Source organism: Diadema antillarum, unplaced genomic scaffold, assembly GCF_040938485.1.
Source record: "Diadema antillarum isolate AM-2024a unplaced genomic scaffold, OU_Dant_1.0 seq00000778_RagTag, whole genome shotgun sequence".
Classification (NCBI taxonomy): Eukaryota; Metazoa; Echinodermata; class Echinoidea; order Diadematoida; family Diadematidae; genus Diadema; species Diadema antillarum.
The window spans coordinates 99,289-114,612 of record NW_027271666.1 but is presented as its reverse complement, the minus strand read 5'-3'; the positions used below and the strand labels follow the sequence as shown (position 1 = coordinate 114,612).

The following is a 15,324-nucleotide window of genomic DNA, read 5'->3' as shown; positions in this document are numbered from 1 at the left end:
CAAACTTTGTTACTGTATTTTTGCTTTGTCAATATGTTTCTTGTCGTGTTTGTGAATGCTGTTTTTGTTTTGTATTTTATTTTTGTTGTTTTATACCATGTATATTGATATATACGGACTCACTGAAAAACAGTCCTGAGGCTGATAGTGGGGTTTTTTTAACCGTATTGAAATAAATGAAACAAACAAACAAACAAACAATGTGAGTAAACTTTGTTACTGTATTTTTGCTTTGTCAATATGTTTCTTGTCGTGTTTGTGAATACTGTTTTTGTTTTGTATTTTATTTTTGTTGTTTTATACCATGTATATTGATATATGTGACCGTGCACCTCAAAACGAAACTAAAGTCGCACACACTGATTTTGCGTGAGGACTGAAAATAAGTGAAATGGGTCAACCTAGCCAAACTTGACTTTTTCATATTTTCTGAAGGAGCGGGTCTTCTTTTACATTATGCTAAAATTTGGTATCATAAAACGGGCAGGAAAGTGTGTTTTTGGTAGAATAGTGCGATTAGGTGTGTCTTTAGAATCCCTTTTTCATTTCTGAAAAACCTTGTCCACACTCTTCACTTTCAACTCTAATAACTTTTGAAAGGATAGGGCTACTGCTTTGAAAGTTGGCATTAATTATGGACAGAATGCGTTAATGAGGCATGCCTAATTTCAGTTTAATTTGATAATCCCTTCATTGTTGTTACTCTGGTGGTTTACTTCCTGTCTTTTGTCCCATTTATTGCACAGCCAGTACGGCTTGGTAAAGATTAAGCGCTTGAATAGACACTGTACTTCAGAGCCTCTTTTCTCACTTCACACTTTTCCTGAGTTTGTGCTTTCTTTCCAATATTTAGGTATGTTAGGAGAGTCCATTTGATTTGAGTTATACATCATTTTAAAGCTTAAGGTCTGCTCTTTCAGAATATGGTCTTAATTAAAAATTGATGTCTGGTGACTTTTTGTTTGTTTTGAGGTGCAGTGTCACATATACGGACTCACTGAAAAACAGTCCTGAGGCTGATAGTGGGGTTTTTTTAACCGTATTGAAATAAATGAAACAAACAAACAAACAAACAATGTGAGCAGGCCCCTTGGTAGAAGAGTTAACCATCTGAAAGGGCTACCCTGCTAGAAGAATATTGAAATAATGGATAGAAAATTACCTGCAAATAACCTTCATAGCACAAAGTGTGAAGACCACCACTGCAACGTATTAGGCGACTATAATCAACAGGTTTACGCCAAGCCCAAATGAAAGTGATAAGTCAGAATCATGGCATACATTTCACAGTAACCACAGTGGATTATGAAAATGTACCCATGACTGAGCACGACTTGGAAAAAAAAGTCGTTTCTGGAAATATCTCCTTGCTGAGCATACAGAATATCACGCACACACACACACAAACACACACACACACCTAACATAGAGAAATGAAAGACAGAGAAGAGCACTGAGAAGATCACCGTAAAGACAACAGTAAAAAGAAGATTACACTGCTTGGACAGATAGGAAAACATGAAGAACAAGGTAAGCATAAATCGATGCTACTGATTTTGAATTACACATTCATTCATGCAATCACCAGATTACTAAACTAGCTCATGATTATTAAGTTGCATTTAAATGTATTTAGTCCAGAAATGTTCTGCGCAGTAAATGGGGAAAAGAGCAGGGCGTAAATCTGAGGGCAATTATAAAGAAGACATTATTAGATTGAGCTGATATTTTGCACACTATATAAGCGCATTCTATTCATGACGAATGCTAGCTTTCATAAATGGTGGACGTTTCTTTTCAAAAGTTATTAGAGTTAAAGGTGAAGAGTCTGTGTTTGTTTTGTTTTGTTTTGTTTTTTTTTTCATTTTTAGATGAGTAAGGGGGCCTCTAAGACATACCTGATCGTATTTTAAGACAGTTTTATTTGCAACAACAAAAAAATTGCAATCGACTTATCATCCAGAACTATAGAATTATTTATGTAGAATTTAAGGATAACTGCTCTTTCAACAAATACGTTGACAGAAGGATAATAACCTAATGGGTTCATCTACTTGTAGTCGTCACCTAAAGCATTGGCGTGCGACTTTTTTTAGTTTTGCGATGCACTGTCATAAATGTAATACGACTTGGTGTTCTCAGCAGAGCTGGAAAAGCCTGCCCAAGTGATGTTTTCTGGGGTAGCACAGGGAAAGAGGGCTATGATACGATGACCTTAATCGTAGCATGGAAATGTATATTAGACTTCGAACTCATTTAATGGGCCAGACTACGTGCTTCTCTTATCGTCTGGGAACAAGTAATTAAGTAAATATTTGATTTCAAAGTTCAAGTAATAAGGGAACTGCATTTATAGAGTTAGAGTAGATTTAAAAGTTCTTGTCATTTCTAGTGATTCTGTCTTCTTTCTTGAGTTGGCGTCAGTACTGCATGGTTCCTGGTTGAAGCAATAACATTGCGGAGCACCATTACAACATGGCGTCCTATTCTCTTTACAATCGTTTGGGCTTACTAAGCCTGACGTTATTTCTCCTATCGGGACTACTCTTCTGGACTGCTCTGTCTGGTTCATCGATGTTGTGGCTTCGTCTCATATCTGGTAATTTCTAGCAGTCCACATGACACTCCAATCATGGACTATGCAGAGTTTCGTGTCATTGTAGGCTACCTGACGAGAAAAATGGGACATAACATCAAAATACAACGACATATTTCCTCTTCTAGCAACTTCTGCTCTAATGGATGTATTTGTAGTTGAACGCTTGTGAGGTGTGCCGGAATATGTGGCATATCTTGGCGTTGTGTCGAACAAGAATTTATCAAAGAGCTATATAGCTATATTCAATTTTGGAATTTTTGGTAATCACCAATACTTTTCCTACATGCCGGTTTACGGTTATGCATTCTTCCATAAAGGGCACCCATAGCTTTTTATCTTAAGAACTATATTTAGAGTCAATTCATTAAAGTCGATGTCTCTAATTCCCTGATAAGGAATTGGTAGCAACTTGGTGTAATTCCATGTCTCTTCATGTTTTCGAATAATCCTTACAATATTAATTTTGCTTCATATCTGTCTTGTCTTTCTAGGTACTCTTGGCCTATGTCTTCTACTGACATCTTTTCTTTATGCCTGGATTCTCTTCCAACAACCAACACCGCGACAAACCCTAACGACTGTCACTGCACACTTTCTTGTAAGGTTTTTGATGAACGAATTTGGAAAGCGTGAAGGTAGAAAGCTTTTGGAGCTCTGCAAGAATCCAATGCATCATCAAGAGCGTCTCTTGCGAGAAATAATCAAGCGGAATGGACCCACCGTGTATGGGCGAGATCACCGCCTCATGGAAGTAAACTCACTCGAACAATTTCGCAGGCAACATCCTCTCACGAGCTATGAACACTTCCGGAGCTACGTTAATCGAATGGTGGAAGGCGAACGAGACGTCCTCATTCACGGTCTTCCTACGTCGTATATCAGGACAACTGGAACAACGGGCAAATCCAAATATATCCCCCAGATTAATCGAATGAGACTCATATCCCATGCTATGGCCATTATGAGCTTTGTGTACAACGATCTTTACCAAGTTGGTACACTTAAGAAGACGCTCTACTTCTATGTTGCACCAGAAATTTTGAAAACAAAGTCAGGGGTAGATATCGAGACAGGAGCGACGATTCCTGAGGGGTACGATCTGGGCCTCAGTGGCTTCTCTACGCCCCCTGCTGGATACAAGATCACCACCTTACACGAAGCCCTATATGTGCAGTTACTGTTTGGCCTCCTAGATCCAGATATAGGTGCCATGGTACTGGGGTTTGTCCACTTCCTGGAGAGTGCCATGAAGATGTTGGAGACCAACTGGAAACAACTTGTGTATGACATAAAGCATGGAACTCTTAATCCAACACTGAAGCTCCCAGCCAAGATACGCCGACAGCTTTCCGAAGACCTCACCCGACACGGAGCCGACCCGAAGAGAGCCACTCAACTTGAGAAGGAGTTTGAAAAGGGTTTTCATCGGATCGTCAAGAGAATCTGGCCTAGTATTCCAGGTGTCCATGGTATTGACTCGTCGGGTAGCTGGCCAAGGATTAGTCAGACGTATGCTGAAGGTATTATTATCTAAGAGTTGATTACTAGTCGTTTGCTGCTTATACATGGTGGATGATTCGTTCCGGCCCTCCAGGAAAGATAATGTGTACCGGTAATTCAAAGGGCCCAAGCTCCTGGGCTGTGTGACTTTAACGTGTCAGGCTGGTGAATGATCCCCTGCTGATAATTATTTCACATAGACAAGTTAAAGTCTATAGATCTATTCAAGCTTGGACATGAGAACTTAAAAATAAAAACCATAAAAAAATAACCGTATGTACCTAACGAAATGCCACTGACTGTGTCATCTCTGGCCTCGGTGAGCTCTAATAATCCGAGCTTAGTGAGAAAAAAAAAATGTTATCATTTAAAGTCAGATTATATTCTAGCACGTTTTATTCTGTTCACTACTTTGTAACAGTCAGTAGTGCAAGTCTATGATTTTGAAACCTGTATTTATGCTTAGCGAAGAATGTCAGCTAAACGCACACTCTAATATGTTGACTATAAAATAGTCAAGGATATCTATTACTGCTATTTACATTGTCTCATGAGAACTACTATTCCAATCCGTCTATCTACCAATTCGCAATTGGTGGGGCTAAAGTGATTCATTGTATTTACGCCATTTATGGCAGCATTTGCTGGCAGATTTGAGGCAAATTGACCTTGAGGAAAAACAGGCACTCTATGTAAAACTAAAGTTTAACTATCACTGCAGGAGAGAAATAAGGTAACAAATAAACACTCCTTGTAAGATTCAGATTCCAAACGGTAGCATTAATGCAAATAAATTGTTGTTTATTCACCCACATACATATTGACAGGACTGCCTTTGATCACGCTAGTTTACGGGTGTTCAGAGGCCTTCATGTGCGTCAGTCCAGGGCCAAAGGTCCTCAAAAGTGGCTACCTGCCTTTCGTCGACCGAATTTTGTTTGAATTCATCAGAGAGCAAGACATGTGAGTTTCAAATGCTTTGATGTGGATCCGTGTAATCCATTAAATGGAAGGTAAAAATGGCGGTGTGAAGGTTTTTCATAATCATGATATATTATAATAATATTTTTCATATTTGCAGTCATGTTTCATACTATGACATCATTGGTATTATCGGTACGGTTGAAATAAGGGGTAGCGTTGGTTGTAGTACCAATTCTAGTATGAGATGAAAGTGTAAAGCAGGGTTATACAGAAAGGAGTTTTACAGAAACAATGGCGTGACAGGACATTTCTATTGCCTGCAGGGGCCTGGATAAACCGAAAACCTTCTTCTTGAACGAGGTCGAGAAAGGACAGAATTATGAAATAGTCGTCACTCAAGGCTTTGGGCTGTATCGATATCGGTTGGGAGATGTGGTGCGAATCGAAGACTTTTACGAGAATGCGCCGGTCATCGAATTCCTGTACAGGTACGTTTCTATTGTTGTTGTACTTGTTGTTGTTGTTGTTTATATTTAAAAGAACACTGTCATACCGGTAAAAAATAACAAAGTAAGAATTCAGTTTGCAAACTTTTGATCTAAGTAAACATTTTGTATATACTTTTTGTTGACCTTTCACGAAATTTATATAAAATAGATGAAAACTACCGGTTCCGAAGACGTTGTTGTAACGGGAGTGGCCTGTATAGTATTATGACAGCGTTATTGGTTATCTCTTTAGAATTATTTTAAGGAATAATATTCAATTTTCCATATAAATCACAGTTCCACTTTGAATGGATATATTAAAACAAGTCTTAAAAAACCAAGTTTGCAATGTTGCATGTTGGCTGTATTGTCTAGGACTGGTCAAATGCTGAACCTCCGTTTTGAAAAGCTGGACCAGACCTTGGTATTGGAGAGTGTAAGAGCAGCAGTTAACCGCTGGCCTGGAAGATGCATGCTGGAATTCGCCGTGGCTGAAAGCACGATTCTTACACAGGACTGCCCAGGTATATCAACATTTTGTCTTTGATATCAACACGTGTTTTTTTTTTTTCCTCTTCGACTAGTTGTTAATCATTTGTGAAATCATTGTTGAATTCAAAGGTACTGTTCCTTTCAGTTTTTCCACAAGCAGGAAAGATTTTTTTCTTCTAGAGAAAAAAAAAACACAAACGATTTCGCAACTGCAACAATGAAGGAGGAATTTAAAGGGACGGTACAGTATCGGTGGAGAAGAGGATTGGTCTCTTGAATTTTTGCGACATAGTACAGGGACCATTCTAAGAGATGTGTTACGTTTATTACTTGATGAAAATCGGTTTTGGAATTGCTGAGACATCCACAAACAAAGTGAACAAAACGATCTTAATAAAAGGTGAGTCCCTCCTTTTATGAGGATCACTCTGTTTTGGATATGTAAGTCATTTCGAAACCAGTTTTCATCAATGAAACAGATGGCAGTTGTGTATAAACTGATTTGAAGCAGTTGTTGTTGGGGGTTTTTTTTCGTTTTTATTTTTGTTCTGTGTTTATATGAACAGTGGCTGAACCGGATGAGGTAGCACCTTACTACCTCTTCTTCATCGAGCTACTGGAAACAGGCAAACCTCTCTCGGATGCAGAACAGCGAGCAGTATGTAACCATCGTTTTGTGGTCATTGGGTTCTTCGTTCATTCTTTTGCAATTAAACTTAATCTGCAGTTCAGCTTTTTTTTTTGTTCGTGAATGAGCTTAAAACAGATTTTTTGGGCGATTTCGGTTAAGTGCTAAAGTGTTATCAAATTTATCTTATAGAATTCGACCTCACTTATATTTTTCCTTTCATTTTCTACGCCTTCAATACCAGCAAAGCTTTCATTTTGATTCCATATTGTTTACTTTTATCCCCATTGATGCATTCGATCTTTTTCACATACTATTTCTAGATTTGTTTATGATTTCCTTTTGAAATGTAGAATATGAAACCAAATCATGACGCAATGAAATGTGTTATATGAAACCAAAATCAGGTAATAAAAAAGCGTGAGTAAAATTTAATATTAAACTTATTGAACATTGTCTTCCCTTTTCATTTCGTCCCAAACAGATTGACGAAGAGCTGCGACTGCGTAACAGTGACTACGAACGACTCCGTCGCGAAGTCTCCATCTCACATCCAAGAGTTCTCGTTGTTCGTCCAGGAACCTTTGACGATCTCAAAGACTATTTGCTGGAAAACACAGGAGCAACTGCCAACCAGTACAAGGTTCCCCGCAAATTGCGCACCTATGCCATGGTGGATAATTTACTGAAGGGCGTGGTGTGATTTGTCGTCCAGCGCTCATGGGGATCTATAGGCTGAGCTGATCCTCTCCTGTCTGCCTGTAGCAAATTCTGACCAGTATACTGCAATCATTTGCCCGTTTATCATGCCTTTTTACATCACACTTAACATGAGAAAAAAATACGTTTGTAGTCGGAATTATTCGCTGTGATCATTCAAAATATTTTATTATGTCTTTCTTTTATGCAAATATATTTTACGGTTAAGATTCAGTAGTTAAAATGTTTTAGAAGGTATCTTGCTTGTTTATGTAATAACTTTGATACTTACACTTTTCCTGGCGATGAAGGGGCGTGTTAACAGACCTATCTTCCGTTCTTTTCTGCTTTTTCTGCTTTCTCGTTGCTCTTGGTTATATTGTGCAATCATTTTGCTCTTATTTGGGAATTGTTGCTACAATATTGCGTTTTCTTTTTGTGCACGGTTCTTTTCTGTTGATGTTGTTGTTGTTTGCTTGTTTGTTTGTTTGTTTGTGTGCCCAAATGTGTGTGTGTGTGTGTGTTTGTATGCTCTTGTTTTATGTCACCATATTTCCCAGGTGCATACAGCTCGATGAATATGGTTTGTGCCGTGACATTGATATCTCATTTCTAGTTTATATGTTCTATAAAACAAATACTGCCTACTGTATGCTTTTGTATAAACTGCGTCATGGAGTGATCGAATATAAGATTTTGGATATATGTATTGTTAGCATATTTTTTTCTGAAGTGATCCACGTCTTGATAGCTCCTCTTTAACTTAATTGTTCTATCACATCACTATGCAATGTGTTTACTTTTTTTACCGTTGTAAAGTATGCATTGTTCCACTCATTATACATTTGATTTTACGCAGTATTCATGTGTACGTTTAATTTGAATTACATTTTATTACTTGTATTTCTTCAAGTAATTAAACAATATATTTTGTCAAATAAATGTATACTCTACATTACGAATAACTTTCTATTGGATAATGGAAATATTTAAAATGGAATGTAAAAAACATGATTTTTGTGTAAAAAAAAACAAAATAAAGGTTTACATCACTAATTCTTTAAGTTTGGTTTGTACACCAAGACAAGCACATGCATTTAATTAATTCTGCTGTGTTTTGTAATCACTTGACAAAATAGCCTATAAACACGTCCCTGTGTTGTATACACGTAATGTATAGTATGGGGATATATCATGTCTTCTTTCACATGATGCTGTGGTGAGTTTTCTGACAGTCATAAAGATGACAATGATGAACTTTGCGTAAATTATTCAAACAATCGAACCCATTATTCATGTTACCGTATTTTCAATCCAAACGAGGTAAACACACTGTTGCGTATTATAGTTCTGAAAGCGTCCCTGTGATTTACGTGCGGTTACAAACAGCAGCCCTGGAGTTTCTTGGGTAACGAAGCCCTCACGTGGGATCTTACGAGATGTACGGACGTCACAAGTACACATGAAAAAAAAAAAAACTGCTGAGTTTACATAGCCGATATTACACAGGAGTCCTTTAATGACTGCATATATTCATATCATTTTGTTTGCGTATCTGATTACAGCGATGGGAAACGAATCTGATAAAGCACTTGATGTACAGTAAAAATTAAAAAAAATGCGTGACACTTGATAACATCCGGGCAAACACTTGTATAAATCGTTAATTTTGTTGATAGATACACAGGCACTCATATTGTTGTGGTTTTATTTGTTCTTTCTGATAGTTTCAGGATTGATATTTCCTTCGTCATGCTTCATGAGAGGAATCTGCCGAAAGGTCTTTGAACTTATTCCAGTAGCGGAATTAGTGTAAAATAGCTGTTCATACCATTTGTCGAGACCTTATTATAGTCATAATAGCTTAATTTATCTTATAGAGAAAACGCTATGTAAGATGGTAAATCATTATGTTTGTCGAACACACGAATTTGGCTCTCTATATACTCATCATTTGTGTCACTTTGTCTATTCTTCAACAATCGTTACGTCATAATGTAAAAGTTATACTGGAAGTAATGTTAGTCTGGAACAGATTAATCTGAATCTCGGTTCATCACTCAACGAATATCAAAACAAATGTCACAACAGCAACGTCCTTACGGGTTTACATGGGTTATAGACGAGAAAAAAAATGCGATTGTGTATCAAGTAATAATCACAGATGAATATCAAAGTGCAAGTCCAAGACAAACTTATCGAACCTTTTCACTTAAAGTCTTGGTACATCAGAATTGAACGGTGTATCAGTGGACTAGAAGTTTGTTTGAAAGCAAAATGAATCCAGTTTATATGCTAATGTAACTGCAGAGATGGAACAAAGTAGGCCACGCAAACTGATTTTTATTGATATATATATATATATGTGTGTATATATATATCTGTATATATATATTATATAACATACATATATATATATATATATTATATAACATATATATATATATATATAATTATATATATATATATATAATTATATATATATATATATATTATATAACTTACCTGTGTTCATTCATTCTTTTTTTTATTCATCTACATTTCAACTCATCGTAATTCATCATAGGACTTAATGGTTATTTCGTGTTTGAGCTCGTGATAAACAAACAATTCTAGATCGAGTATATTCTGTAAAAAAAGAAAAAAAATGTTTTAAAAGTTCCATGACAGGGATTAATTTAAAAATAAAAAATACTAGGGGGGGAGGACAGTTGCCATGTGAAATGGATTATATAAAGACACCTAGGTTACCATGGATTTCTAAATCAATTCTCCGTTCAATAAACAGAAAAAATCGATTGTATTATAAATACAAAATGGAAAAAACTGAACGAACAAAGAACAAATATACATCATATAAAAACACATTAACCAGGATTTTACGTTTGGTAAAGAAAAGGTATTATTCTCAGCAGCTGTTGAGATACAAGTCTGATATTAAAAATACCTGGAAAGTTTTAGAACAGGCTATGAATATTCCGAATAAAAAAGCAGAAATTTGTGAAATAAAGTGGGATGATGAAACAATTGATGACCCTGTTGATATTGCAAATATTTTTAATTCTTATTTTTCAAAAATAGGTGAAACGCTTGCTCATGGTATTCCGGCTACAGAACAGAATTTTACTGAATTCTTAGGCCAGAATAACCCAAATTCTATTATTTTAACTCCAACAAATAGACATGAGATTATCGACATTGTATCCTCTTTAACAAACAAACGAAGTTCCGGTTATGATGATATAGATAATTGTATCCTTAAAGGTGTTGTTATATCCTCAGTTGCAGTTCCCTTGGCCCACATTTTTAATCTGTCAATTTCTAATGGTATTTTTCCTGATAAAATGAAATTGGCTAAAGTAATTCCAATATTTAAGAAAGGTAATAATCTGGATGTCAGCAATTATCGTCCAATCTCTTTATTATCTTCATTGTCGAAAGTTTTAGAAAAAATAATATACATCAGAACTATTAATTTTTGTAATGTGCATAAAATATTCACAAATTGCCAGTTTGGTTTTCGAGAGAGACACAGTACTATCCATGCAGTTCTTCATTTTATTGATAAAGTTGTTAATGCAACCGACAACCATTCTCATTTAATTAGTATATTCTTGGACTTCTCCAAGGCCTTCGACACGATTAATCATAACATTTTGCTCCATAAGTTATCGCACTATGGAATACGTGGGAAGGCCTTGGAGTGGTTCAAGAGTTATTTAGCTAACAGAAAACAGTTTGTTTCAATTAAAGATAATCATTCAGTTATAAGAGATGTTAAGTGTGGCGTTCCACAGGGAAGTCTCTTAGGGCCGCTGTTATTCATTATTTATATCAATGATTTTTCCTCTGTTTCAGAGCTACTTTCTTTTATACACTTTGCTGATGATACCAGTGTTTTTCTTGCCCATAACGATATCGATGTTCTAGTTCAACAAGTAAATACGGAATTGAAAAAAGTGACCAACTGGGTCAGAGCTAACAAGTTATCTCTGAATGTTCAAAAAACAAAATATATGCTTTTCAGCAATACTGTGGATTCTTTGAACTCAGAAATAGTTCTGAATGATTGTAATTTAGAAAGTGTGTCATATTTTAAATTTCTTGGTATTTTTGTAGATAATAAACTTTCTTGGAAAATACATATAGATCATATCTGCAAAATTATTTCTCGCAATATAGGTGTTATGAATAGACTGAAATTTTATATTCCTGAAAAGACCCTACTGGTGTTATACTCCTCTTTGATACTCCCTTACCTTAATTATGGAATTTTAGCTTGGGGCAATACTCATCAGACACTGCTGAATAGAGTGTTATTATTGCAAAAGAAAGCCCTCCGTATCATTTCTAATTCTCCTACACGTTCACATACAAATGCATTGTTTGACTGTTATAAGCTATTGAAAATAAACGAATTATTCTTATTTAACTTAGGTCAATTTATGTATATGTATGATAACAATTTACTCCAACCTATCTTTGATTTTATGTTTCAAAAAAATCAATCCTTCCATAATTACCCCACCCGACGTTCTAACGAGTTTCATTTACCACTTCTTCGAACGATTTTAGCAAAGAATACACTTATTTACACTGGACCAAATTATTGGAATTCCCTGAACCATGATTTAAAATCTGCTCCATCTATATACTCATTTAAAAGGAGATTAAAGTCTTTTCTTTTACAATCTTATAATGACGACTCGCAGAGTCAGATTAGTTTATAGGCTTACTTTGCTACTCATCCGCAATATCGGCATTGCCGTTCTCTTTATTATTGTAACTATTGCTCAAGCCTTGATTATAAGATTTTCGTTAACCTATACTTCGCAGTTGCAGGGTTTTTTTTTCTATATTCTTTTTTCTTCTTCTCCTTCTTCCTCAAACCCCCGAGGATCGTCATATGTGTTGCATATTCCTGTCTATTTTGTTACCTCTTTATCACGCTATAGTTTTGTTTCCTCTTGTGTCGTCATGTCAGTTTTTTTTCTTGTTTTTCCTCCTACAAGTAGTCTTGTTGCTGTCCCAGTCCTGTTGCATGTTCATTACTCTGTTTGTAGTTGTTCTATGTATAACTGTTTGTTCGTCTGTCTCTTAGTGGGCTGCCAAACTTTTTTTGTGACGAACTTTTTGTGCGGATTTTTTGCTGTTTTCAATTCAATTTTTACATCGGACTTCTAATAACGAGGGGCCCACACTCTACAAGCTCTGTCTTTTTAGTGGGTCCCTCCGTTTTTTTCACACAGTGCATAATTATATTGAAAACTATTTCACTTTCGTTGTCTTAGCAACTATTGCAATGTATCGATACTGTTAGTTTTTTTTTTTGCTATTATTGTTGTTTTCTCTGTACAATTGTATGCATTGGTTTTGTCACTTCAGAAAGTGAGATTTATGTCTGTGTTATGTATTGTGGAAAAAACGAATAAATATGAACTTGAACTTGAACTTGAAAGGTGAGACTTTAGTTTACTGTCTTGAGTTTTCTCTTACCCACATGTCTCCTACATGACACGTAACCAGCTGGACAGCCAGGTATAAACGTCGCTGACGGATGGTCCACGTTATTTTCTTTTCATTTTATTTCATTTTCTATAATTAAGTCTCCACACAAATCATACAGTGCAGCGTTTGCAACATCCATCCATGACAATGTAAAGTAACACGTGAATAATACGTTATTAGTTCAGTATATACAAATAGCATTTACACGGCACAAATCAATTGAAATCATTCTCAAGTACATTACATTCATGACGGATAAATAAAATTGTGTGTGGTGGGAACCTATATCGAAGCATGTTATGACCTAATACACATAGTGATTACTTGTGCATCTTTCTTCAGAGCATTATCAATCTCTTTATTTTCTTTTCTTCATATTCATGTGATAAGATTGCACTGAATCATGGCTTCAATGGGTGGCAGAAAAACGGTGCTGTTCGTTATTCCGAAGGTGCGCTATTCCGAAGGTTCGTTATTCCGAAGGTTCGTTAATTCGAAACACAGAAATTCCCTATACCGAGGTTCGTTAATCCGAAAATGAAAAAAGGGGTTGTTAATCCGAAAATTTGTAGCGTTATTCCGAAGGTTCGTTATTCCGGAGATTCGTTAATCCGAAAATGAAATTCGGAATAACGAACCTTCGGAATAACGAACCTTCGGAATAACGAATCTTCGGACGTAAAGCGCCATTGGAATAACGAACCTTCGGAATAATGAGACTACAAGTACGAGGTCGCGTGGTGTAACTGTGAACTATGATACGTCTACGGTAGTGGACAATTTGTCGTAGATGGCGCTATCCACGGTATTGCTTGTAACCTGCCCGAAGGTAGCAGCAGCATAAGACTGAGTAACCATGGAACCAGGGGTCTCTACTTCTATTGACCGATTCTGGTTCGTTGAGGGCAGCAGACATTTTACGGCACAGGGCGCAGCCATAGTGGGTGTATCAGCCGACCCCCCCCCCCCCCCCCCTGCTCTCCCCCACCCCGGGGCAACATGTTTATCACGCACTTGTAACAAAGGTTCGCGCACTAGCAAGCATTCGCGCACTCAGTACGAGACGCCCATTGGCTAAAGCAGTTTTTCATTCTGCGCGCGTGCTAATGTAGGGAGAGGGGTTTTTGCCCCCTCCCCCCCCCCCCCCCCCCTTCAGATCTCGGTCGTGGATCGAGCGATCCTCGCGAAAATTTACACTAAGATAGAGGCCAATGTAACCACGAGACTGTATAGTTAGATTTTTCAAATTTTGATTTATGCATTTTATATTAATCAATTTATGCTAATTTATGCAAAAATATTTTTGTCTATAACTCAAATAATAAACCTCCAAGGTTTCTAATTTTGGGTAAACATATTCTTTTCAATATCCTCAACAATAATATTGAAGCAAATATTCGGCTTCATAATTATTTCTTATGTATTTCTTTGTTCGTTACTATTTGTTTTTGTTGTTTTTTTTGTCAAAATTTGTCGCAGAAACTTTTTAAAGTTTAATCAGGCTAAAATAAATCATTATCAGCCATTGAAAGTAAAGATATTTATTTTTATATGAATTAATTGCAAAAACACAATTTACATTGGATTTGTACACGTAATCACGTTTTTGAGCAATTTTTGGGTCGACGAACTTTTTTCAAAGGGGCGTGGCTTCAAAACGGTATGCCCGGGAGCAAGAAATTTGCTCTCAAAAGTTGCGCGATACTTGAATGAAAAAAGTCACAACAATGTCGCGGCGAGGGCATCACACGTTGCGGAATAATCACGCGAAACGTCGAGGGGGGGGGGGATCCCCCCCCCCCCCCGTGGGAATAGGGTTAACGTCAATCCTATAAATTGTGATAATGTGTCTAACCAATTGAGTAAAACAGAAAGGTCAATTGTACCGATGTACCCTGTGAACTGGTTTATTGAGAAGATTTGAAAAGGTGGTGGTAGTGAAAGAATGCCTCTTGCCTACACCAAACACTGTAATGCAAAACCTCGACCAGACTGTCCCGTTGCCGGGGAGAACTTTCGTCAGAAGAAGCATGAGCGGAATTTGGTCTGAGTGTGAGGCTTTATATTCTTCTGTCACCTACTTGCGATCGTTTTCTCATAAGCCTTTGTGCGCGATTAGGGCTGAAGAGTCTCTTCTAAATCTACTGGTTTGCCTAAGTCAATGCCCACATTTGACTTAAAAAGATGAGCATGACATTTCTGAATCAGTGGCGGATCGGAGAGAGGGGGGGGGGAGGGGGCTCACCGAGCGCGCCCCCTTAATTTTTTAACCAAAGAAATTTAAAAAAAAGTGAAAAGGGGAGTCCCCTTTATACATCTTTTCTTATTCACCAGAAAATTGCGCTAAAACATTTTCCTTTTTGGCTTGTCAACCAACGAAAACCAGGAAGTGGTACGAGAAAACGAAAAAAAAAGAAAAAAGAAAAAGAAGAAGTGCACTTGAGTTTTTCTTTTGGTCAGCTGATTTAACCCGGAAGTGGCATCAG

The 15,324-nt window shown here is 36.8% G+C and overlaps 1 protein-coding gene across 1 annotated transcript; it reads left to right on the top strand.

The window, feature by feature from the left end:
• The first annotated feature begins 2,419 nt into the window (after window positions 1–2,419).
• LOC139738976 (uncharacterized) lies at window positions 2,420–8,098 on the top strand. Its single transcript, XM_071649596.1, has 7 exons — window positions 2,420–2,599; window positions 3,091–4,119; window positions 4,927–5,062; window positions 5,347–5,511; window positions 5,887–6,035; window positions 6,570–6,661; window positions 7,116–8,098. Exons 1-7 carry the CDS (start codon window positions 2,476–2,478, stop codon window positions 7,332–7,334), a joined length of 1,914 nt encoding a protein of 637 aa, XP_071505697.1. The 5' UTR covers window positions 2,420–2,475; the 3' UTR covers window positions 7,335–8,098.
• The last annotated feature ends 7,226 nt before the right edge of the window (window positions 8,099–15,324 follow it).